This window comes from Cyrtonyx montezumae, unplaced genomic scaffold (assembly GCF_038088225.1).
Source record: "Cyrtonyx montezumae isolate F1298 unplaced genomic scaffold, pur_monq_1.0 scaffold_10, whole genome shotgun sequence".
Taxonomy (NCBI): domain Eukaryota; kingdom Metazoa; phylum Chordata; class Aves; order Galliformes; family Odontophoridae; genus Cyrtonyx; species Cyrtonyx montezumae.
In genome coordinates this window covers 44,277,009-44,300,412 of record NW_027071826.1, presented here as the reverse complement: position 1 = coordinate 44,300,412, position 23,404 = coordinate 44,277,009, and the positions used below count along the sequence as shown (strand labels likewise).

At 49.5% G+C, this 23,404-nt stretch overlaps 3 protein-coding genes across 4 annotated transcripts; 1 reads left to right on the top strand and 2 right to left on the bottom strand.

The window, feature by feature from the left end:
• Positions 1-656: 656 nt before the first annotated feature.
• LOC136060935 (uncharacterized) lies at positions 657-4,611 on the bottom strand. The gene is made up of 5 exons (XM_065755737.1): positions 4,594-4,611; positions 3,731-3,829; positions 2,863-2,952; positions 1,891-2,057; positions 657-1,697 (listed from the first exon to the last, which is right to left on the bottom strand). The coding sequence occupies exons 1-5, from the start codon at positions 4,595-4,597 to the stop codon at positions 897-899; spliced, it is 1,161 nt and encodes a 386-aa protein (XP_065611809.1). The 5' UTR covers positions 4,598-4,611; the 3' UTR covers positions 657-896.
• Positions 4,612-7,921: 3,310 nt separating this feature from the next.
• Positions 7,922-10,677, bottom strand: SYT8 (synaptotagmin 8). Its single transcript, XM_065755736.1, has 8 exons — positions 10,551-10,677; positions 10,125-10,282; positions 9,703-9,798; positions 9,358-9,525; positions 9,046-9,213; positions 8,791-8,908; positions 8,554-8,687; positions 7,922-8,468 (listed from the first exon to the last, which is right to left on the bottom strand). Exons 1-8 carry the CDS (start codon positions 10,663-10,665, stop codon positions 8,235-8,237), a joined length of 1,191 nt encoding a protein of 396 aa, XP_065611808.1. The 5' UTR covers positions 10,666-10,677; the 3' UTR covers positions 7,922-8,234.
• A 2,543-nt stretch (positions 10,678-13,220) lies between these two features.
• LOC136060536 (cytosolic 5'-nucleotidase 1A-like) lies at positions 13,221-18,644 on the top strand. 2 transcript variants are annotated; one of them, XM_065755151.1, is made up of 7 exons: positions 13,221-13,290; positions 14,711-14,769; positions 15,352-15,519; positions 15,683-15,812; positions 15,982-16,104; positions 17,126-17,304; positions 17,530-18,644. In XM_065755151.1, the coding sequence occupies exons 2-7, from the start codon at positions 14,725-14,727 to the stop codon at positions 17,830-17,832; spliced, it is 948 nt and encodes a 315-aa protein (XP_065611223.1). In that variant the 5' UTR covers positions 13,221-13,290; positions 14,711-14,724; the 3' UTR covers positions 17,833-18,644. The 2 variants fall into 2 exon arrangements, with proteins under 2 accessions (XP_065611223.1, XP_065611224.1); XM_065755152.1 differs by lacking the exon at positions 15,982-16,104.
• The last annotated feature ends 4,760 nt before the right edge of the window (positions 18,645-23,404 follow it).

Genomic DNA, 23,404 nt, shown 5'->3' with positions numbered 1-23,404 from the left:
CCAGCCCCCTTCCCATGCTCCTTTCCTCTCATGCTAAAGCAATGTACCAGGACACAATCTCAGAGCACTCTCACCAGCCTGCAAAGCTGCCCAGAAGGAAAAGTTTGCACATACAGGAGGTTCTGCTCTGTGTTGTAGAGACACTCAAATGTGACACTTCCGGACCACATTCCTCCAGGGAACCACCACATGATGGAAGCACTAGGCTGATGCATCCACACAAGCTGTCTCTCCTAGCTGTCTTTCCACCTTTAACACTGATGTTCTCCTCAACATCCTATGAGCATCAAGTGGGCAGGGACTATGAGTGACCAGTCCAATGTGACACCAGATGACTATGTCTAATTTCCAAGGAAGATACTGTTGGTAAAAAAAAAAGAAGCCCAGCAGGCCAACAGCAACTGTGCTCACAGTAACAGCTCAGACAGAACAACTGAGCAATCTAGTGCCTGACTCTTCCATCCCAAAAATAACATGAGACTGAGGCAAATGGAATCACAAAATGGCTTGGGTCAGAAAGGACTTTAAAAGATCATGCAGTTCTAACCCCCTGACATGAAGGTGGTATGTACTTGCACCCTTGGGAACAAAAGTTCCCCAAAAAAGTCATCTTCACCTGAAGCACAGGAGATTTCTTCACATTAGGACTGAAAAACCTTCAGCCTCTTCTTAAATCAGCCTTTTTCCCCTTTCCCTCTGGTGTGTCCCTAAGAGCTCCCCACAGTCTACTTCTGCCAGTACCAGCCTCTAGGAACTGCTGCAAAGAAAGGCTATCACCTTTGCATCTTGTCAGCAACTGTCCTACATACCTCACACTGACAGTCATATAATTAGCCCATAAGATGGAGTTAAGGCTATTTTCCTTTCGTCTTTTCTTCTCCAGCCGCTGTGCCTGTTTAGCTCCATGCCATCTTCCTTGACAGGGAGTGCTTCAGACATGCTACATTGACATCACCAGGCTGCAGAGACATCTCCAAATCCACCAGTAGGTCTTGATGGCACTCTTGGATTTTCAGTGGGTACCGTGCCCTCACAAGTTCATAGGCTGCCAGCAGTCTCATGCTGTGCTTGACCATCAGGTACTGGATAACACAGGTAGGGCCTAAGGAGTAACCATCCCTGCAGTGAATGAGAACACGTTTCCCTTTCTCCATCAAAGCTTCAATGCACTCGTTGATGACCAGGAAGCACGGCTGCCTTATTTCATGAAGATTTCCATGCAGGAAAGCCTGGGTGTCAACCCTGAGACGTGACCAGTTGTGCCTGAATCCTCCCCGCCCGCAGGTGCAGGGAATGATGCTCAGGCTGTGGTCACTGGGCAGGCTGCTCATGTCAATGATGCTGTCGATGCCATTTGTGCACAGTGCCCGACCACTGTAGGCCGCATTGAGGTTCCCCAGGTAGATGTAGTCAGTTATCTGAGCAATTATGGGTACTGTGAAGGAGAAATGTACAGATTCCTCTGATCTGGGGCCAGGGAGCTCTTCACAATGACAGTTCTTCCTCCAGCTCCCCCAGCAAGATTTCTTGGAGCCGGCACAAGGCAGAGGGCTATAATCAGGCTCAAAGCTCCGTGATGGTGGTGAGAAGAGGGAGAATTGGCTGGAGAACCCAGTCTTGGAAGGGAAGTCTGATGGACAAGGCAGAGAAGAAACAGATGTGGGACTGGATCTGAGGACACAAGAACGGGATGCCACCTGCAAAACGGGTAATGACATGTGAGACAGCAGAAACTCACTCCTCCAGCTGCAGGGACAAGGAGGCATGAGCTGACATCTGGAATCCAATGCATCAGTAGATACTAGAGACTCCAAAGACCTTGCACATCATCAACCCAAGCACCCAGCCCATTTCCATGGACAGAAGCACAAATACACTTCCAGCGTTCACCTGTAACTGTTCAACCCGGAGTGCTGTGTTATTGGAGCAGCCATCTCCTGCTGATGCTGGTGATAAGGAGCAGTGAGTTCCATCAGGCTGAAGGGCAACAGGCACCGCATCCCTGCGCTTCTCTTCATACACCTCACTTCTACTTATTATCAGGTTTGGACAAGAGGCTGTAGGAATAACACAAGTCAATATAAGCATACAGAAGCACTCACGCACAAGTGCTTTCGTGAGCAGCAGAAACATCCACTTCCTGAACCTCAGCCTCCAGCAATGAGAGGCTGTATTCGTAAGTGAGGAGTCCTGAGCTCAGATCTCACTTCTCACAAGGACTTTTCCCACTTCCATCACAGGCACATAACTCAGAACATGCCTTAGTCCCTGCCCTTGGAAAAGCCAACAGCTAACACCTCTGCCCAACACTGAAGTGGTGCCCTGAGCAGCTGATGTATCTGGGAGGTGATCCATCCAGCATTCCCCTGGGATAGTATTACTGCAGTGACCTGACACCTGATCACACTCCTCCCTGGATCCGTGCAACTTCAAACATTGCTGAAGACCAGAATGAGAGTCAGAACACGTCTGGAGAACAGACTGAGACAGTTGAGTGCTTAAATGAGTACAGTTTCAACATGTCTCCACTCTCAAAATGTCTTTTAGGTGGTCTGTGCCAAAACAAAGCAGGAGTGAGAATACTGTGTTAGGGAAAGAAAAAAAAAACAAGTGACCATAAAGCTAAAAAAACAAAGGTGATAAAGCACAGAACTCTTCTCTTTCCAAGGTTAGTGATTACCCTGCAAAACAGTGGCCAAATCAGTTACAGTTCTTTAGAAATTACCAATTTTAAGCCCACTACTGTTACTGTTTTTTTGGGGGGTTTTTTTGTTTGTTTGTTTTTGCAAGTAACATATAACTCAATAAAACTCATTTTATAGAACTCTGGCAGCTACAGAGACCCTCAATGGCCTCATCTACCTGTGCAACGCTGAGAAAGAGCCATGGGAGAAGAGAGCTGCAGGGAGCTTGGCCTCTGGAAGGTCTTCCGAAGGTTCTTCAGAATCCACCCTGGGAAGGGAAGAGATGAGCTCAGACTGGAGAACAACCCAGCCACACCTTTAAAGAATGCTGCCCATACACAAAAGTCAGGAGTGGTTTAGCATGAGTGCAATCATAGCAACACAGCAGGGAGACCTTCAGGAATTTTCTTCTGGACTTTGCAAATGTAAACATGTCCTTTTTGATATCCAGAGTAAAGCTCCCCGTCGGCTTTTCATAAAGCCAAGTATTTTTACTGGGCTGGCAAAACCTTGGCTCTTGTGTTCTGAATTTTAAGCAAGTGTAGAGAAAAATGTTCCCCAGTCCAGGCAAACTCAGACGTTGGATGGGTCTGCATCTGAGAAAGCAAACTCTGTACTCACACCAGGCAGCGGGAATGTGGTTTAAAGGGTGCAGTTTTCCTCACTCTAAACAAATGATGAAGGGTTCTCAAGATGCTTGTTGCCACCAACCAGCTGGCTCAGACAGGTTTGTCTGCAGTGTCCACATTTACAGGCAGGATGATGGAGCCCTGGCTCAGCTTCACACTTGTTTGGAAACCCACTGTCTTCCCAGATAGAACTCATAGGATTTCAAATAAAAGAGGGGTTTGGTTGGGTGCTTTTTTTTGTCTTGTTTTGTCTTTTACAGGTTGAGGCCTTGTTTCAAAACAGTTGAAGTTTTACTCCCAATTAACTTCAAGGTATCAGATCTGCTCAAACTGAACTCCAGTGAGTGCCCAATTTGTGTGAAGCTCACATGGCTGGATGAGAAATCCCCCCTTGTAAGCATGCAGGCACGCACTCACCTGTGACACCATTCTTCTTTGAGGAGCACTTCTTGCCCTGCAGCATGAAAGCCACCACATCCTCATGCTGCTTCCCTGATGGCTCCATCCTGCTGAGGCCTAAAATACGGAAAAATTAGAGGTTTAGGTTTTCTGTCTGACTACAAGTTGGGGACCAAAGGAGATTCTCAGGAGCAGGAATGATCTCTGCATCTGTTATCAGTCCTGGGTTGTCTGGGGAAGGTTTTCTCCTGCCTGCAGATATGGAAGTGACCCCAAAATGAAGGGGTCCTGAAGACACCTCCATGTCATAAAACTGACCCAGAAGAAAAATAAAATCATAGAATTGTTTGAGCTGGAAAGGACCCTTAAAGGCCATACAGTCCAACTCTGTCGCAATGAACAGGAACACCTACACTAGATCAGGTGCTCAGAGCCCCATCGTGTCTGACCTTGAATGTCTTCAGGGAGAGGACTTCCAGCACCTCTCTGGGCAACCTGTGTCAGTGTCTCACTGTCCTTATCAGAAAAAATTTCTTCCTTATATCCAGTCAAAGTGTCCCCTCTTTTAGTTTGAAACCATTTCCCCTTGTCCTATCACAAAAGAGCCTGATAAAGAGTCTGACCCCTTCTTTTCTATAATCACCCCCCCCATAAGCAGCAGCCAGGCTGCAACAGATGGGGTAAGACAAAAAAATAAAAAGGGTAGGAAGGGGGAGTAGGAAAAGTGACAGGGGGTAGAATTTTTGTTTTTAATTAAATAAGATTTTTTTAATTAGTCCATTATCTGCAATTGAACAGTAAGTATTTCTGTAACTAGGCTAGAAGGTGACAGCTAACGCAATCCAGATCGACACACCTGCAAAGAGGTTAGTTTTATTTACCCATAAATATTTGATGTCCTAGCTTTCAGTCTTTTAATTCTCCTGAGCATACATCCTTAGAGAAACGACACACAGGAGTCAACCTAGCTGTCCCTTAGAATCTGAACTCAAAATCTCTACAGATGATAGATCCATGAATCACTTTCTTCAGATGCACACTTCCCTCGAAGCACAAACTGCGAGTCACACAGGGAGCAGAGAGCACAGCATTCCCGTTATGGAGGCACCCGGAAGGGAAGGCAATGGGGGAAGGGGCAAAGGATGGGAAAAAGAGAAAGGGATCAGGAAAGTGGGAAGACGGGAAGGGACTCCTTGCCTCTGTGAGAAACCATCAGCCGCACCCGCATCCGTCCCCTCCCCACACACTCATAGCTGCAGCACAAAGAGTCCCACGCTCCCTCTGACCCCACACTCCCCCCTCTCCCCCTCCTCAGGGCAGCCACCCCCACATCGTGCAGGACCTTGTCCCAAAGCATCCCCCCCTTAGGCGGGTGTTTTACCGTGGGCAGGGGCACGCGGCCAGCACTGCAGGGCCAGGACCTTGGTTCCCCCCCCCAAGCAGCCCCCACCCCGGGGAGCAGCAGCAGGGCAGCCTGGGAAATGTAGTTTCGGTGCTAAACGTGGCCCGGAGATGCACGTGGGAGGCAGTCCTCCACCTCCCCTCCAGGATGGGGGCACTGACTTTTTCCACTCCTGCCTTGCACGCCCCTTGCACTGAGCCTACGCATCCCACGGGCCCTCGCTGCTTTTCCAGGCAAACAAAAGCTAACCATGCTTTGCCTCTGGGTTTCAAGCCAGAAGGCATCCTGCTCTTAGTATTTTGTTCCCCTTTCTCCCTCTCTGCAACCACATTAAAAACGTTCCTTAAAAGAGAAAGCTGCGATTTGCATAAGATCCTGCAAGTCCCAGAGCTGAGAAGTTTTAAAAAAGGAACATGTTAACATGTTGCATGGCAAAGTTTCGCAATGAAATGGTGAGATAAATATTCATTAACTAGCATCATTATAAAACAGGCATGCTTGTTCCTCATGAGGGAAGCTTAGATATTCTCCAGTGCTCAGAAACTGTAAGACTAGCCAAAAAATCTGAGCTGGAGGACAGCCAGCACATAGCCAGGCTGAATGATGACAGCCTGTAATCATTTTTGTCTCACGGCAAACAAATGGTGACAAGCACGTATAGTGCTCAGCATTCGCTTGTACTGATTTCCAGGCCGATTTCTTGAAGTACGTGGACAAATAGTCATAAAATCACCAACCTCTTTGGGAGGGTCTCCTTGATGCCACCTGCCCCAGCTCCAAGCAGGGCCACTGTCAGGGCTGGATCTAGAGCAAGAACTTCCTCGAGGATAGAGGTCTCACATCCCACCCGAGGTTTGAACACCCTCAGGATGATTTCCCTCTTCCACTTCATAACCAACTGCATTTCTCTTGCCATTGCATTTGTGTCTTGGGGCTTTGCAGCCAGACATACCCATGGGTTTTTGCTTCTTGCTGGTCAGCAGCGTTCAACAGACTTCCCTTGCTGCAAGTTGCTCTATTTCTATTTCTGGTGAGTCTTTTTTCCTCTGCCAGAAGCCAGTAGAAATGAGTCCAAACTGTAGAGTTCCGTGCAGGGCCTGGGAGTTCTCCTTGTATCCTGTGGTGAATACAGTCTGCCAGGAGGAGACCCAGGCATGCACCGTAGCAACAGGTCTTTTCTTTCCTGAATAAGCCTCTATTTCTAGAGGGAGGATACCTGGATGAAGAGGCCGAGCTCTAACTGGTGACGACACAGAGATCCAGATCGTTCAACATGTACCTGCCCTGCCCTCTAGATGCAGACATGGGAATCCAGCACTGGAACATGCTGAGATTTCACCTTCAACTAACAATTCTTTTATTTATTTATTTTTAATCTTCCATTGCAGTATCTTTCCCTTCCTCCAGAAGCTTATTTCCATGCTCAATCCTCCAAGTACAAAAGGAATATTGTTTGGGCAAGAGACACAACAGAGACAGTGGGACAAAAAAGCAGCCTTGCAAAGGCCATAGGAACGTGCTGATAGAGAGGCAAGGAGAACCCAGCCTTTCTGCCCACCAGACTTGGCACAAGACAGAGCCATCCTCCTTTCCATGAGTAGGCTCCCATGCGGGCTGTGCTCACTTGGGTTAAATTAGTTACCATCCCCACCCACTCACCCTCCCCTCTTGAGAGAACTCATCAGCAGGTGGATTTATGCTTCACCAAGGCTTACCTGGGGCACTAGTAAGCCCACCCTGATGAGCACTTACTCCTTGGGTCCTCAGCTGCCCTCAGAATTCTCACCCAGCAGCTTTCCCTTCTGCATCACTCCCTCCTGCTTGATTTAAAGCTGAGACTTTAACTCACTCAGCATCCTTCTGTATTTCTCAGGTGACTGATTTTCCCATCCATTTCATTAAAGGCACCCATCTTATGCTGTTCTCCCAGCAGAAGCCACACTCTACTTGTTATAGTCATCCCCAAACAACCCCGTAATTTCTCCCTCCACCATAGCAAAGGCAAAGCCTTTATTAACAAACAGGCACAGTAGCTTTTTATAGTTAAGCCTGGGTCATTAATCTCTATCAAGAGCTTTTGTAATCTTCTTCAGCTTCACCATATTTGTTTAACTCTCTGATAGTCACTCCATGGGTCTTGGAATAATTGCAGATTAACCGCTTTTCAATATTAATGGCTCTTCATTAATGCTTTGGGCTCTCCCCACTCCAGAGCCTGCAGCTTCCAACAGGCTGCCTAGTGCAAATTACTTTCCTTCTGAAGTTTGAGGCCAAATACAGTGAAATGAGTCCAAATCTGTGTGCTATGGCTGTTTTTTTTAGGAGAAGGCCAGGAGAAAGAAAGATTTTCCTTGTGTATTTTGGAAAAAGGGCAATTCCTTTGAGAGGAACAAAGTGGGGTCAGGCAGTGCCTGTGCCAATCTAGCTTAAGTCTTAGCTGAATTAAAATTCTCTTAAGAGCAATCCTGTTCCTCATCAGCTCATTGAAATACTAATTCAGGAAGCAGGGAGGCTCCTGAGGTGCTAAGGCTGCAGGCAGCTCAGAGGATCTACCCCAAAACAGGACAGATCTTTACTTATCCACTTCAAGGCACCACAGAGAAGGATGTGAGGGCACAAGCAACCCCCAGTCTATATGAAACCCACCCAGAACTGACAGGAAAGGCTGTAACTCAGCCTTAATGAGCACAGCATTCACAGGGTGGTTTCCTAAGGAGGTGGTCAAGCACTGGGTTGGGCTGCCCAGCGTAGTGGTGGAGTTCCCATACCTGGAGGCATTTAAGAGATATATAGACAAGGGACTAAGGGACATGTTATGGTGGTGGGACCAGGTAGGTCAAGCAGATGGTTAGACTCAGTGATCTTGAATATCTTTTCCAACCTATGATTCTATAGTAATAATATCCTCTATTAAAAAAATAGCAAAGGACACAGTGTTTTTCCGTAAGCTTAGAGCTCTCTGTATTCATTCCCCAGCCTGTGAGTGGCTGAGATAAGCCATTTCTGCATCTGTGTCAACCCCTCCAGGATCGCCCTGGTGTAGAGCTGCATCCAGACACCTCTGAAAACCTCCAACCTGCCCAGATGAGAGTGAGCAGAGGGTGCCAGAGTTGTCTCTTGCTATCCAGTGGTCAGAGGCAGCTTGAGGTGGGACTTCAAGCCCAGGGCCTTGTCCACCACGTCGGCAGGCTGCAGGCTGTGCCACTGGGCAAGGGGACGCCGTGGGTTGGACAGCATGTCTGACCAGTGCCGCAGCTGGTTACCTGTGGCCCGGCAGCCCAGGAAGAGTTTGCCAATGGGCTCATTCTTGGTCACTTTGTCATAGTCCCACACGGAGATGACCACATCCACATTCTGGTGGGAACACGGGAAAGGCTGTCAGTTGGACCCTCATCAGAGCAGGGGCCCACTCAGCCTTGGGCACTGAAAGCAAACCCACCTGAATTTGACTGAAAGGCACCTCAAAGACAAACACTTCATTGAAGTAAGGGCTCAAGGTGTTTTTCTTCACAGTCGTCGTCTTCTTCTTCCACTTCTTCTTGTTCAGTATGAGATGTACCTTGACAAAAGGATCTGAGGAGAGAAAGGACATGGCTCCTCACCAAGAGTTCTTGAAGTTCTATGGTTCTCAGTAGCACCAGGTAGAGAGACGTGAGAGTGAGCAGACCCTGCTGACCTGAGAGCCCGTGAGAGTCCATCCGCTTCAGCTTCTTGGCCTCCAGGATAAGTACCGTCAGCTTGCCAGTGCTGGGGACATAGCGCAGTGAGAAGCAGATCTCTCCCAGCCGCTCTTGCTGATAGAGAAAGGGATCAGTGACCTGGGGAGCTCAAGGCGGAGGAGACCCACTGCTTTCTCTCAGCGTGGGGTGGTGGGAAGAAAAGCAAAATACCACAACCCTCCCCACGGTGCGTCCCACCTGCTAGGACCAACCTCCACTTTGCTGGCTACCACTAAGTCGCTCCACTGCTCGATGATGTGCTGCAGGCTGACACTGGCCAGGGGCAGGCGGACCTCACCAATGATGTCGTGCTTGGCAAAGCGGTTGAAGTCATAGATCTGCATCACCAGTGTGGCCTCAGACATCTCTGTCTGGGACACCTACAAGGGAAAACCCAGCAACCCAACCTTACTCCCTGCTACAGGGGATGGTAAGACAGACCAAACAGCAGGTCTTTCTATTCCTTTGCCATCCTGATAGCAAAAGAATCCTCAAGGAAATCATCATCAGCTGTTGCTTTCTACCTGGAAAGTGAAGCTCTCATTGAAGACAGGGTTTAGGGTCTTGTGGTAAACCTTGGTCTCATACTTCTTCCTCATATCAGATGTCAGGTAGACAATAACATATGGATCAGACGTGCCCCCACTGTCCATGGCCTTCAGATCAGCTGCCTGCTTCACACCAACTTTCAGCTTAAAAAGAACAATGCATGAGGTTACTTGGGTGGAGGACAGTGACAGGTGGCAAGCAAGTGCCACCATGACATCCCACCATGTCAGTATGCCAGCTGGGTGCAGAGGTGCACCAGTATGGGTGTCCTGCAGGGCACCAAAGGACCCTGCCAGAGCCCAGCCTCACAGCAGCCTCACCTCCTGTGCACGGAAGTTGTACTCCAGGGAGTACTGAAGCCTTCCTCGTCCTGTCACCTCTGTGTCCTGCTCCAGGTCCTCCATCTCAGGCTGCACCTGTGATAGAGAGCAACACAACCCTCAGAACAGGGTTTCAGAGCCTTATGTGTTTCCCTATACTATGCTGCATGGATAAGATTCACAGCTCTGCTGCAAACCCATGGCAACAATGTTCCCATTCCTGCTCTCCATCCCAGCATGATGCATCACATGGACCAACTTGCTCTAAAATCTGATTTAAAAGAGCCTCCTCCACAAATCCCAGCCCAATTGTGTATCTGCAAACAGTCCCAATGCTCAGAGTTTGTGGTGGGAAAATGGGCATCACAGAGCAAACCTCCCTGCTAGGAGAACAGCAGGGGAAAGAAGAAAGCAGGACGCACAAGACTGGCTGTGGTGGATCCACTGAAGGTGAGCAAGCTGACTTTCTCCTTCTTCTTAGGCTTCTTCTTGCCACAGCAACACCTGATGATGCAGATGAGGAAGAGAAGGAAGGAAACAGCCACTGCTACTGCCACAGCAATGAGTGCCCATCTGGGTACTGGTGTGATGAGGTAGACAAAAGAGTTAAAATCAAAGAAAACCACAGAAAGTGCATTTACAACCCTCTTCTCATGCTTCAGCATTACAAAGTTGTGTGTTGGACGTGAGCTTAAAATACTGGAAAAGATCACTAAGATCACCAAATCCAACTACAGCCCATCCCTATCACGTCCCATCACGTCCCATGAGCCATGCCCCTCAGTGCCACATCTACCTATTTCTTGAACACCTTGAAAGGACAAAGGGGCAAGCCCAGCTGTACTCACATGGAATGTGGCTGGCAAAGCCATCAAGGAAGCCCGGTGGAGCTGAGGTGGCAACCACTGGGCTAGCGGGGAGTGGAGAGTCCGTAGCCTGACTGTTCCTCTCTGATTTGGCCATGGCAGGATGAAAGTGACCTAAGGACACAAGCAAAATGAACAGGGTGGGGATTTCATACGCAGAAGTTCACGTGCTGCTAGTAGCACAGAGTTCTAACGAGAGTAAACACAATTAAAACGTTAAGATAAAGCCCAGCATAAGCATCCAGGGCTCGGCTGCTTAGGAAATGAAGTGTGAAACGGAGAAGAGCAGTTCCTGGGGGCAGGGCAGGCTCTGCTAGAGCAGTCTTTTCATTTAATCCCCATCTCCTCTCTGCAGCCAATTCCTGATATCATATAGCCTCTCATTTCCCTCTTTGTAGGCTCAGGCTGAGCTCCATCACTCCAGCATTGCCACCACACTGGCTCACAAACAGAGCCAGCCTGACTTGTGCACATGACAACCCTGACACATATTAAAGCAGGCTTCACATTTGAACCAGCATACAGGGGGGCTGGAGGAAGAGGAGGTGTTATTATTATCAATGGGTACTTCTTGTGTGAACATCTCGTTGTAAACAAAACTTTCTTCTCTCCTTGCTTTGGGTGACCAGCAGCAGCAGGACCAGGTAGAGACTGCAGTTGGTGCAGCTGGATGCTGAAGCTGAGGACATCTCATACTAGGAATCTCCAAAGAGACCAGAAAACACCCCCTGTAGGCTCCTGGAGGCCAGCCTCTATCTAACCACAGCACAAGGCACTCCTCCCAGTGCCGTGACAAAGGCCGGCAGGTATGCATGTGTTTACCCTGGCCACACCAGCACCGTGGGGCTCCTCACACAGAGATGCTCTTTACTTTTTAACAAAGAAGCTCTGATGTCTGTAGCTGCAGGGGTGAAGAGCTGCTCCCTATCTCCACTGAGGCAGCAGGATGCAGGACATATGACTTGCCCAGAGCCATCTAGGTGGGACATCAGGGATGCAATCCCAGCTCACAGCCTTCCCACTGGGTTTTTATGACTAGTTCCTCCTGTCCCTGCACACAGAAATTGGTAGCCTGGTGGTGGATCTGTGCTTAAGGAGGCTCCAGGCTGCAGCTTCAGGTTGTAGCACTGGGTGGACACGGCAGCAGGGGCAAGGAGGTGCCCATACATCACAGATTCAGATGTTTCTTCATGTTTTTCCCGCCAGATCCTAAAGGACTATCTACCATCAGCCCCTGTTAAAAGGAAAAGCTCATCCTGGATCTGAGGGTGGCCCAAGCTGCCGTTTTGGGGCAACGTAGACATGGTCTGGGAACATCAAGCATCCTAGCTTCTGCATAAGGATCTAGGGAGCCCTGCCCTTCTCCCCTAAACTCAAAACCAGACTTACCACTGTGTTGCTTCCAGCTTCAATCTCCTTTCTTCTCTGTGTGGGCTCCTGCTCCAGCCACAGTACATAGTAGAAACATGCTGGGGACAAGAAAGGCCCCTGCCAGCAACGGAGCTATGGGCACAGCAGCCCAAACTGGAAAGTCTGCTTTGCCAACCCAGGAACATGCAGGCCCCACCTTCCTGCTGACCCAAGCAGTGCTCACACAGGCAAAAAGTCAGCAGGGAACTCCCCAACCTGAGCAGGAAGCAAAACCTATGCTCCTGGCTGCAGAAAGCTGCCCTGGAAAAAATTCAGTTCTCTGAAACATCCCAGCAGCAGTGCCGTGGCTCCATGCACTTAGTGCAAGGGTCAGGTGTATGGTCAGGGGCAATTTCAACAGCATCCTCATTCTTACACATTTCTTCCCTTGTGGTCCTACTTCACAGAGGAGAAAGAGGTGATGTGAGGATATTTAGATGCCAAAAATTCAGCCCTCAGAGAACAGTGAGACACTAGCACAGCCTGACCAGAGAAGCCGTGGATGTCCCATCCCTGGAGGTATTCAAGGCCAGATTGGATGGGACCCTGGGCAACCTGAGCTGATCAGGAGCAGCCCTGCCCAGGGCAGGGGGTTGGGGCTGGGTGAGCTGTAAGTTCCCTCATAACCCAAACCATGCCGTAATTCTGACACTTTTTGCTCTGTATTAGGAAGAGGTAGAAGACGCACAGAAGAAATACATAGGAGAAATTTGGGATAAAGGGAACACACCTAATAAAAGTACTCAGGAAAAGAGGGTTTGCATATGTGTGCTGAGTACTTCAGTGGTGGTCTCTGCTGAGGCCAAGCATCTTGGTGAAGCAGAAGTGCATGGCAGCAAGACCCTCATTGCAGCCCATGCTCTGAGAGGTGCTTAAGTAACATGTGGCAATAACCCCAGCTTTCTGCACAGGGCCCTAAAAATGGCACAGCAAAGTTACAAATGTAATGAGCCTTATGCACACCCTACAACCCCTACTGAATAGGGACTCCTATGCTTTTTGGTCAAAAACAAAACAGCTATGCACATGAGGGCTAGGAAATGAGAGATGTACCTACAAAAATAAACCTAATTGCAGTCCTTGTGGGCAGCAAGCAGAAATAGAATAAAAGCTGGCCAGGAGGCTAACGTAGAAATGCAGCCAGGCACACAGCCAGCCCGCAGGGCTGACTACAAATCCCAGCACACCAGGGGAAGGGCTGCACCCAGCACGCAGCTGCCTGCTTCCTGCTGGCCCCAGAGAGATATAAGCGGCAGCACCTAAGTGGGGCAGAGGGGTGGATGCTGCTTTAGACAAGGAGACAACGCTGGAGGTGAGTTCAGGCTTTTGTTCTGTTAAGTCCCAGCTGCTTCTTTTCCAGCTGGAGGCATGCTGTGTTTGCTTTTTGTTATGCTGCGAGGAGCTGTTAAGCATCTGAGGTGGATGCTTTTCTGTGTGTATATACGTATACACACACGTGGTGCTTGCATTGTGTAGGGTATGTGTATAGAGATATATGTATAAAAGCTGTATGTAAACAGTACTATAGGCAGATGAAGAGGAATGAGAAGTCAGGCTTGGTCTTCCTGATTTCAAGGGACAGAGCAAAAATTAATAGGCTTTCTCTCCCTCTGCAAAGAACAGCTCAGCTCCACCTCCTTTCACTTTCACTTTAAGAAAAGGGAAGAGGAGCCCCAAAAACATAGCATGTGTTAAGAGCTTCCGCTTGGATGAAATCTCTCCAGGGGACATCTGTCCCTGTTAAGATATAGGCTGGTGGCTGTCACCCCATAGCTCTGTGGGAGAAGAATGTTCCGCACACAGGATGTTGGTGGAAAAAGCAGCATGATTCTTTGCAACACAGGAAAAAAAGAGGCATCAAGCTCCTCTGGCAGATCAGGAGCCTATATACATTACACAGGTAATCTATTATATATAAAATCTGTAATATATAATACATATATATCCTAAAATAGATATCTCCATTTCTACATACCTCCAAAGGGATCAGTGGATGAGAGGTGTCAGCCCTTGCTGGGTCTAGAAGTGGTTGCTCAGCTTAGCTGCACGACCATGCCAAGGGCAGAAATGCAGCCAAAAGGGGAATTCCAGCCATGCAGTGACAGCTCAATTGAGTGGGCTTGTCGCCCTTAATAAAAAGCCTGAAAAAATTAGGTGAGGTAGAGGAAGTTTGAAGCCCTCCAGCAGCAGGCACAGCAAGACAACAAGGAGGGTAAAGACTACTCCCTGTGCTTTTCTGGTCTAGGCACACACAGCCTCCCATTCCATTGATCAAGTAGCACACGAAATGGGAAACGAGGTTTTAACTCCCTTGCCAACCCCAGCACATCTGTGCAGAGCCATAATTGCCTCCTATGGTACTCAGAGAAACCTCACAGCATATTTGTAGGAGCTGTGGGAATGGGAGCCATTCCCAAGCCACAGGCTGAAACTCTCAAGTCCACTTATAGCACCAACCAGTGCAGAGAAATGAAGTATATGGTGAGATGGTCACAGAAGCCACAGGACCTGGGTGTACAAAAATGGGAGCACACAGCTCCCCAGGACTGCAGTCTGGCAGACATGGGTAAGCCCAGCCTGCACAGATACCTGTGGTGTAGGGCATCCCGCACATGCAGGATTGGTGAGAACTTGCTCACCACACGTCTCAACTTACTTCCAGCCTACCTGCAGGATCTTTCAGGTCTTTTATTACACGCATCAGTTCAATTATGCATTTTCTCTCATTTGAGGCTGAAATTGGAAGATGGCAGAGCCTGAAAGCACAGTCATCAATACCGATGTGAAACAGGTAAGAGTTACTCATTACAAATGCTGATCCCTAATTACCAAAGCACGTTTTGAAATGCCACTGCAGATGACACAACCTGAAACCTTGGTGGCCGAAATTGTTTGTGCCTTGGGTTGCACAAGTGACACATTTAATTTTGGAGTGACCAAAGAGAAAGCAGTAGTACAAAGAGAGCTTTCATCAGTCTCTCCAAAGTGGAGATAAAATAAGAATCAAAGCACCAGGACACGCAGGGAATGCCAGAAATGCTCAGCTCAGCACAAGCAGATGACTGTGGTGTCTACAGCTGTGCTGTGCCCATAGATGCACAAATTATGAATTAATTCTCTTCCATGTCAGCTCTCGTGAGAGTACATTGCACTTATCAGTCAGGTTGACATTTCACAACTGCCTGTTCCAACCTCAGTGACTTGCAGATGAAGATCAGGCTTGGCACCTCTTCATCAAAGTCCCTCTGGCATCAGAGCCAGGAGCCATGCCACGTGGGTGGTGCTTCCAACACCCAGCCCCACCATCCCACACCACCATCCCAAGGCTCTTCCATTGTGTCCCCCTCAACCTTTCTTTGATCTCACCTTGCAGAAAGATCCCAGCGAGGCGCTTGTCATCGCAGTGACCACAAGAGCCATCTTCAACTTGGAGGAGGAGCACCAGATCTACTTGGAGAAAGGAAAGGAGGAATACATCAGGCACCAACAGGCCAACCAGGATAAGCCCCTGTCCCCAGGCACAGCCTTTGCCTTCATCCAGGTGAGCTCCAGAGCACACATCATTCACAGGGCAGGGTGAAAACTCAGTCTTTCTGCACCCAGGTCTCATCTGTCATGGCCCCCACCCATCCACCCCAGCCAATGAGCATGTGATTTCTGAAAAGCCCTGCAAAAAGGTCCTGCAAAAGTATCTGTTCCCACAGGCAGCACAATACGCAAATGAGAAGATCCTGGAGAGTAATCCAGCAGAGAAGGGCCTCTTCGACATCCTGGTGCTCTCCAACAACAGCCCAGAGAGTGGCGTGCGCATCATCAACAGTGCCAAGCACTACGGTAAGGGTGCCCACCCCTGGGATCTGCCCCCTCAGTGTCCTCTCCCCAGTACCGCATCCATGGGGAATACAGAGCCAGGGGAAAGGATGCAGAGACCTGGGAGGTGAAGGGCTGCTGCAAGAAGGACACAGCTCCATTAACAGACTTTGTTCATATTCCCTGTCCCAAGGCCTGGAGATTTCCAAGTTTTGCTTTGTCAGTGATGAGGATTCCACGCAGTATCTGAAATCCCACAGGGTCAAGCTGTTCCTCTCAGCTGACAGGACAGATGTCTGCAATGCCCTCCGAAGAGGTGTGTCTTCCTCTACATCCCACATCCCCAAATCCACCACACTGCTCCCAAGTGGCCCTGCAGCAAGAAGTAATGCCAGAACTCATTCTGTTACGTGGGAGAGGGGACAAATAACATCCTGGTCAAACAACATAGCCTTTAGTTGTTCCTTTTTTTTTCCTCCAGTTTCCACCTGTAGCCTGCAAACACCAGGGTTTCTCAGAAGCCTTCATAATTGACTAAATTAAGTGAGTGCTCTGTGTATAATTCTGACTGCAGATCTGCCATGGCCTGATCATTCCATGCCTGGTGTTTAAACCTTTTAATGATTCCCAGGGCTTTGTGAGGATGCCATAACCATTTTGTTTTTTGCTACATAAAGAAGTAAGCATGTGCTTGACCCAGATCTAAGTATGTGCCATTCCTGACAGCGCTAATGGGGTTAATCTCCTTATTAATTTGCTTGGGTAAGTGCATATCAGCTGACCAGGGTTCTTCAGGTCAGGAGCAAGCCAACCAGAGCCCAGACTTTCCTTAGCTATGAATCCCAAAGCCTCATGATGATCAACATTGCTCTAACAAGTGTCTCATCTGGGGCCACAGCCCACAGATGAGAGCAGGCAGGGAGCAGCTTGTAGGAAGAGACCTGTAATTAAACCAATTACCCCAATCAACTGGAGGTGCCAGTCCCTATTACTCACTGCACAGAGCACTAAATCTGGGCATTAGCACCAGGCCTGGCAGAGGAACTGAACACCAGGAGGAGGGCCTCCCATGCATTAACACCGCAGCAGTTATCCCAGCAGCCCTCAATATCCACCCAGTCAAGTCAACAGTGCTTCCTTGTGCTCTCTAAGTAATTCAGCCTTGGAAAGGCCAGGATGGAAAGCATCCTTGATGAGAGCCCATCCACATCAGCATCTTTCTGTAAGACACTTGTGGTGTGAGATAAGACCACAGAGAGGAGTTAACTACGTGCAAGATGCCTCAGGAAATGGTATCACTGATGTTATTCACTAACATGTCTTGCTGACTCTCACAGGGGTCTCGGCAGCACTCGTCTTCCAGCAGGAGGTTCAGGCTCCCAGCACCCCCCTGCGTGTGGTCTTTGATGGAGATGCTGTGCTTTTCTCTGATGAAACAGACCAGGTCTTCCGGGAGCAGGGCCTGGAAGGAGCCATGCAGTATGAGCGGGTGATGGAGGCCGTGCCCATAGGAGAGGTGAGCGAGGTAGCCATAGTGACCACATCCCCTGCTGGGGCTTTACCAAGAGCAGCCAAAAAAGCACAAATCTTTATCAGCTCCCTTTGCATTTTTACCAGTCCTCAGTCACTAGAGTGCCTGATTTGGAGTCCCACTAATGAGAAAAAAATCTCAGATTGACTAGGTTAGGCAGATGTTTCCACCCTCTCTTATGCACTCTCAAGTGTTTTGGTGTGCTTACAGGGTCCCATGAAAGCATTTGCCATGCACCTGGGGAAGATACGCAAGAAGTTTAGCCAGGAGGAGTCCCCCATTCGCACCTACCTGGTGACAGCCCGCAGCGGCCGGGACATGGGCATCCGAGCCATCAAGACACTCCGGGAATGGGGCCTGGCCATCGATGAGGCCTTCTTCATGGATGGGGCTCCCAAGGGCCCCATCCTTGCTCAAATCCAGCCCCATATTTTCTTTGATGATGGCCTTCATAACATCCAGGGGGCTCAAGATGTGGGTGTGCCCTCTGCATGGGTCCCCACATGCTGCTGATGGACTAAGAACCTGCAGCCTTCCTTCCCTCTCTCCAGCACATAAGACTGAACCAGCTGAAAGCAAACCTGGTTTAAAGGGAAGGATTTCCTAGCCTGCAGCAAGAACCTCAGGGGATAAGAGCAATACACAAGAACACACCAGCTATCAGGGAAGACCTGATGCTCAGTCCTACCATTGAGACAAGATCCTCCAAGCTTTAAGAGCCAAAAGAGGCAACCATTGCAGGAATAACAGACATCCTCTTAGGAGACCCACACAGCTCCTGGAGCAGCAGGAGATAGACCAGGGAAAAGGCTGCAATACAGATCCTTCCAGGGGAGGACACTGGAGATAGCCACCTTCAATAGTAACTAGGTAGAGAGCAGAGCTGCACACCCTTACCCCACTCCTCTGAACAGCAGAAAGGGCCAAAGCCTGAGCTTAAATAGGGCCGTGGGTGGAGGGCATAGGTGGGGGTCCCAGGTGTGCCTATTTAGGGTAGTTGGGTCCTGAATGTACCTAGAACCCTGATGACCCTGGGGAGGAATGCTTCTTCTTTATCAGTTTAGACTGTTTCTAATGTTTTCAGACAGAAAACAACCCTCAAAGCTTTCCCTGTAGTGGAAGTGTCGCGTTTTATTCCCAGAGCTGGATACTAGGGATTGCCACTAGAGGCCACTGCACTGCCTCGTTGCCACCTGTGCTGCTGGGGAGCATGGTGGTTGCCCAAAAATAACCACCAAAAAACAGCAATTTGGCTCCCACTCTATCTTGAAACTGTAAGTTCTCTTCACTGCATTAATTTCACTTCCTTTTTGTGAAATTGAAAACTGAAATACAGATTTCAGGGCAGACTGCAGAAAAATAATTAGTTTTGTCTGTCATTGTTTTTAAAGGATTTGTCATTTTCACTGGTGCTTTTTTTCCCCTAATAAATAAGTAAATAATAGTCATGTGATTTGCTGGTGTCTCTGGTGAGCCTGCTTAATGCAATATCTCAGAGCTGCTTTGCAGCTGTCAGGGTTTTTCATCCTATTCTTACACAGATTTACACGTGGGGCACATCAAGCTGGGCTTGCTGCTAGGATCACAGGAAGCCTTCAGTGGGCTTTGGATTAGCTCACCGCAGAGCAAAGGCCATCAATACCCTCATCCAAACATCATAAAATGCCAGAATTTTTAATGTAACTTGAGTGAGTCCCCATCTTGTGTACCACCACATTCCTGAGTGTTAGCTGCCACATATTCCCACCCAAGGGACTTGTGCCTCCTGCACCATAGAGCTGTGGCTGAGGCAGCTGCCCCTGCTACAGGCCGTGGGGTGAGTGCTCATGTTCTCATCTGTGTCTCTGCTCTTCTGGTTTCAGGGCAGGTCTCACTCTGCAAGAAGAGCTGCTGGAGGAAATCACCTCCAAAACAACTTTTTTCCAAGTCTAGATGCTGAAATCACATGTCTAAAAGTAGCAACATCAATAACATCAGCTCCTAATCATTTGTTAATAATGCTAAATACCTGTCAGCCTCAATCACTGAGCAAACATTAATTACAGGGTGTTCCAAACAAGCAGAGACAGATGTTCGTCCCACTTCTCTTCTATGGAGGTCAGATATGGTCAGGCAAGGTGGCCCAGTGTCAGCATTCGACCTCGCTCATTGTGCAGGGCTAGGTGGCATCTATGGTGGGGACCTTGGTTGCTCCATGCTGCTCTGGCCTTAGCTGATTCTGGTGTGGTGCTGGGGGATGAGTCAATCCCTTGCCCCCGGATGAAGCTGAATTAACACTGGTTCACTCAATCACTTGGATACGGGGGATTAGCTGAGTCAAGGCTTTGGGGACAAGAGCACATGAGCAGTGGCAGGGTGCAAGGTGCTGAGGCAAGGGGAACACACCACGTGCCTTCCTCCAGCATTGTCAGGAGGGAGGATGACAATGCAAAACGTGCCCAAAATGGGGAAAAAAGAAAAGGAAGCACAGAGTTCAGAGGATTGCATCATATATGGCCAAGTGCTGCTGCTTTGGGCCATTGCCTGTGGCTTTCTCCACTCTGCTCCAAAGGTGGAGTATCAGGAACAGCCTCCAGCAAGCACTGCTTCATTAGCCACCTGCTGCATGGAGAAATGTCCTGCTTCCATCTTACAGACACCTGCAATAAATTCATCAAGGGTTGGGACAACAATGCTGTCATCATTGCTTGGTACAATCTTCTACAGCCTTCGCTCTCCAAGGCATTTCCAAAGGTGCAGAGGGGGCTCTTGCACTTGATTTCGGCCATTGCTTCTCACTATGTTTTGGCATCTCACACTGGCCCAGCCAAAGCTGCCAAATACAGGGTCCTCCCTGGGTATCGACCCAACATTCATGGGACAACCCCAGGACCCTGACTCTAAGTCAAAGGGCAGATAGATCTGGAAATTATAGGAGATCATTAAAAATAGCGCTGGTGGGAAAAAGGAGAGAGATGGCCCTCATTAAGCATGCTTGGAAGTGTGTCTTCTGTAGTTTGGGGCTTTCCTGTGGAGTTCAAAGGGTCTCCATGATGATCACACCCTGCTCTGCTCCATTCCCTGGCATTTATCTCCCTGGTGCCCCCAGGCATATTGCTCAAGGAATGTGATACAGATGTATCTGTGCCCGTACTGCCCATCACATCCTGGCGTGGGAGGCAATGAATTGATGCCATCATCAACACTGCCATCCATCCTGTCAGCTATTTGTCCCTGTGCACTCAAACACACATGCACACACACACACACACACACACACACCAATCCCTGACAAAAAAAAAAAACAACAACCTGGAGTGAGGTAAACACTGGGAGCTCCCTGGACCTGGGATGGTCCCTATGGTGGGTGCTAGGCAAGTCCCTAGAGCTGGTGGTTGTGGGGGCAGCAGGACAGGGGTGGAGAAGGATGTGCGAGCAGCCCCCACAGTGCAGAGAGGCTTCGGGCGGGGCCACGAGTACAGAGGACACAGGGATGGGAGATGTGATGTTTGGCTACAGTCCAGCATGGAGGAGGCAATAGGGCAGCGCATGGGCTTGAAGGCATGTCCCTAAGCATTTTGCTGAGTAAAACATTTTATTGTGGAAAATAACTAAGGGAAAGCATGCAAAATCTAGATGATGAGAGGTTCACTCCCTGCCTTGGCCACTGGTGAGCCATCCTCTCCTGTCGCTGAGATTAGGGTTTGATGTAAGAGACACCAAAGAAAAACTACCATCCAGCCTAGTTGCGTGCCATCCACACTTATCACAGAATAGAACCATAGAACCTTAGAAACCTAGCATCTTCTCAAGGTGACTGCAGCCATTTTGGCAGCAGAAGGATACTTGCACAGGATCCCAGTCAGCTCTGCACCCAAAGCAGCCCCAAGCAGCTGACTGATAGCATGAGGGCATGGGGAGGGGCAGATTCCCCGCCTGCTCCGTCACAGGCAGCTCTTCTCTTTTGGGTTTGTGTTGAAAACATGCCCTCTGTGAATTTTCCAAGAGTTTAGGAAATGGCATTGGGAATGGCTGAGGTCCTGGCACTGTGCAGGGGAAAAAGTTTCCATGGCTGCACTCTGGGCTTGGGGCTGGTGAATCAACTGCTGCTAATCAGCCGCAGCCATCAGCATCTGCACTGCTGGTACACAATTACTGCAGCTTCAACCATTTTGCCCTATTCATGCCCCAAATCATAGAATCATTAAGGTTGAAAAAAAACCACTGATGTCATCCATTCCAACACAAACCCAACCAACCATGCCCACTAACCATGTCCTCAGTTCCACATCTCCATATTTTGTGAACACCTCCAGGGACGGTGACCCCCCCCACCTCCCTGTGCAGTCTGTGCCAGTGCATCACCATTTTTTTGGAGCACTTTCCCTGGTGCAGGACATGCCTGGTCCTGCTGGTGTCACCTGCAGAGGGGCCCCCTGTCCTGGTGTGTCAGAGGCAGGGTGCTCCTCCATCCCTCGGGGTTGAATCATATTCCCCCCCAACACACCCTGAGAATTCACAGGAGGTTGTGAAATGGTGGCCCCAGTCCAGAGGCGCGTCACTTGCCGCCCACATCCAGTGGCTGATCCAGCACACTGCTTGCCTCTGGATGGAGTTGAGAATAGGAGTGTCTCAAGCAAGCAAAACCTTCTGTGTTTGCATCAGGACAAACACCCTATGGAAATACTGAGGGAGCATGGAAGTGACACAAGGCATCTTGTGCTTGCTAGGGCCAACAGAGCCCAGCACAAGTGCATCAGTGGCAGTTCTGAAGGCCCCAGTGCTGAGGGCTGAAGCTGGGTTAAGCATTCTGGAGACATCTCAAAACTCGATGTGACCACCTGCTCTGAGTGCACAGCCCCATCTGCATCAGCACGAGGTTGTACACCCAGTCGGCAGCCATGGGATGCTGGGGTAGACTGGTTGGACTGGAAATGGGTGCTGAGGAGCTGTCCCATGTGCAGCCTTGGGGCCAAACACTGGGTAGGGTTCCAGTGCCTGTTCCTTCCCACTTCAAAGGAGGGTTTGTGCCTCTCCCACTCCACCACCAGCAGCTGGGAGAGCCTCGAGGGGCTGCAGGTGGCGGCAGGCTCATCCCCACTGTCTCTAAGCCCACAGGCAGGGCGGCTTTGCCCAGGTGGGACACGAGGGGACACCACACATGGTAGATGAGAATGCCTCGTGATGCACCAGCACCTGCAGCAAGAAGGGGACTGAGAGCACTCAGCCCTTTCCCATGCTGGCTGAGCAGCCTTTGCTGAGTCACGCGGCACTGGGATCTGCTGACTCATGGCCAGCAGTGCTCACGGCCACGTGCCGCCTGCAGAGCAGGAGGAAGTGGGACTGGCTGGCACCCAGGGCTGCTGGACTAACGGGCCTCATGGCTGAGAGCAAAGCAAGATTTGCAGGGCAGCGCATTTTTCTTTCCACCCTAAGATGTCAGCCTGGCCCCGCTTTGTTTTCTCCAAATGAAGCTTACAGATTTGGGAAGCTCGAGCTTTGAACAACAGTGGGATTTATCCTTCTGAAGGATGGGGCAGCTGGCTGCTGGGCTTCAGCAGACATTAGAAATAAACAGAATCATGGGATCATTAAGGTTGGAGAAGACCACTGAGATCATCCAGTTCAACCCCCAGCCCATCCCCACTATGCCCACTGACTGCATCATCACCACGGCTCCTCAACACCTCTCTGGGCTGTGACTCCACCTGGGCAGCCTGTGCCAGGGCATCATCGCTTCGATGGAGAGCCCCACTCCACCAGAGGAGGTGCCGGATGAAGGCTGGGAGAGGGTGCAGGAGGAGGAAGCTTGGGGCACAAAAAGACCCATTGCAGCCCCCACGGGACTGCGATGGCAGAGCGGGGACCGCACAGCAGGGAGGGCTGGGAGCCCTTATACGCGGGACGTACTGAGGCGTGAGGGAGGAACATTAAAAATTTTAAAATTAATTAAAAAAAAAGTTAAATTAAATTCAAATAAATTAAAAATTAAGTAAAAATTAAAAAACAAAAACAAGCAAACAAAAAAAACAAAAAAACAGCGCCAGCTCGTGACTGCTCCCCCCCCCCGAGGCTGAGTCACGGCCGCGGGGTCAGGCGCGGGCCC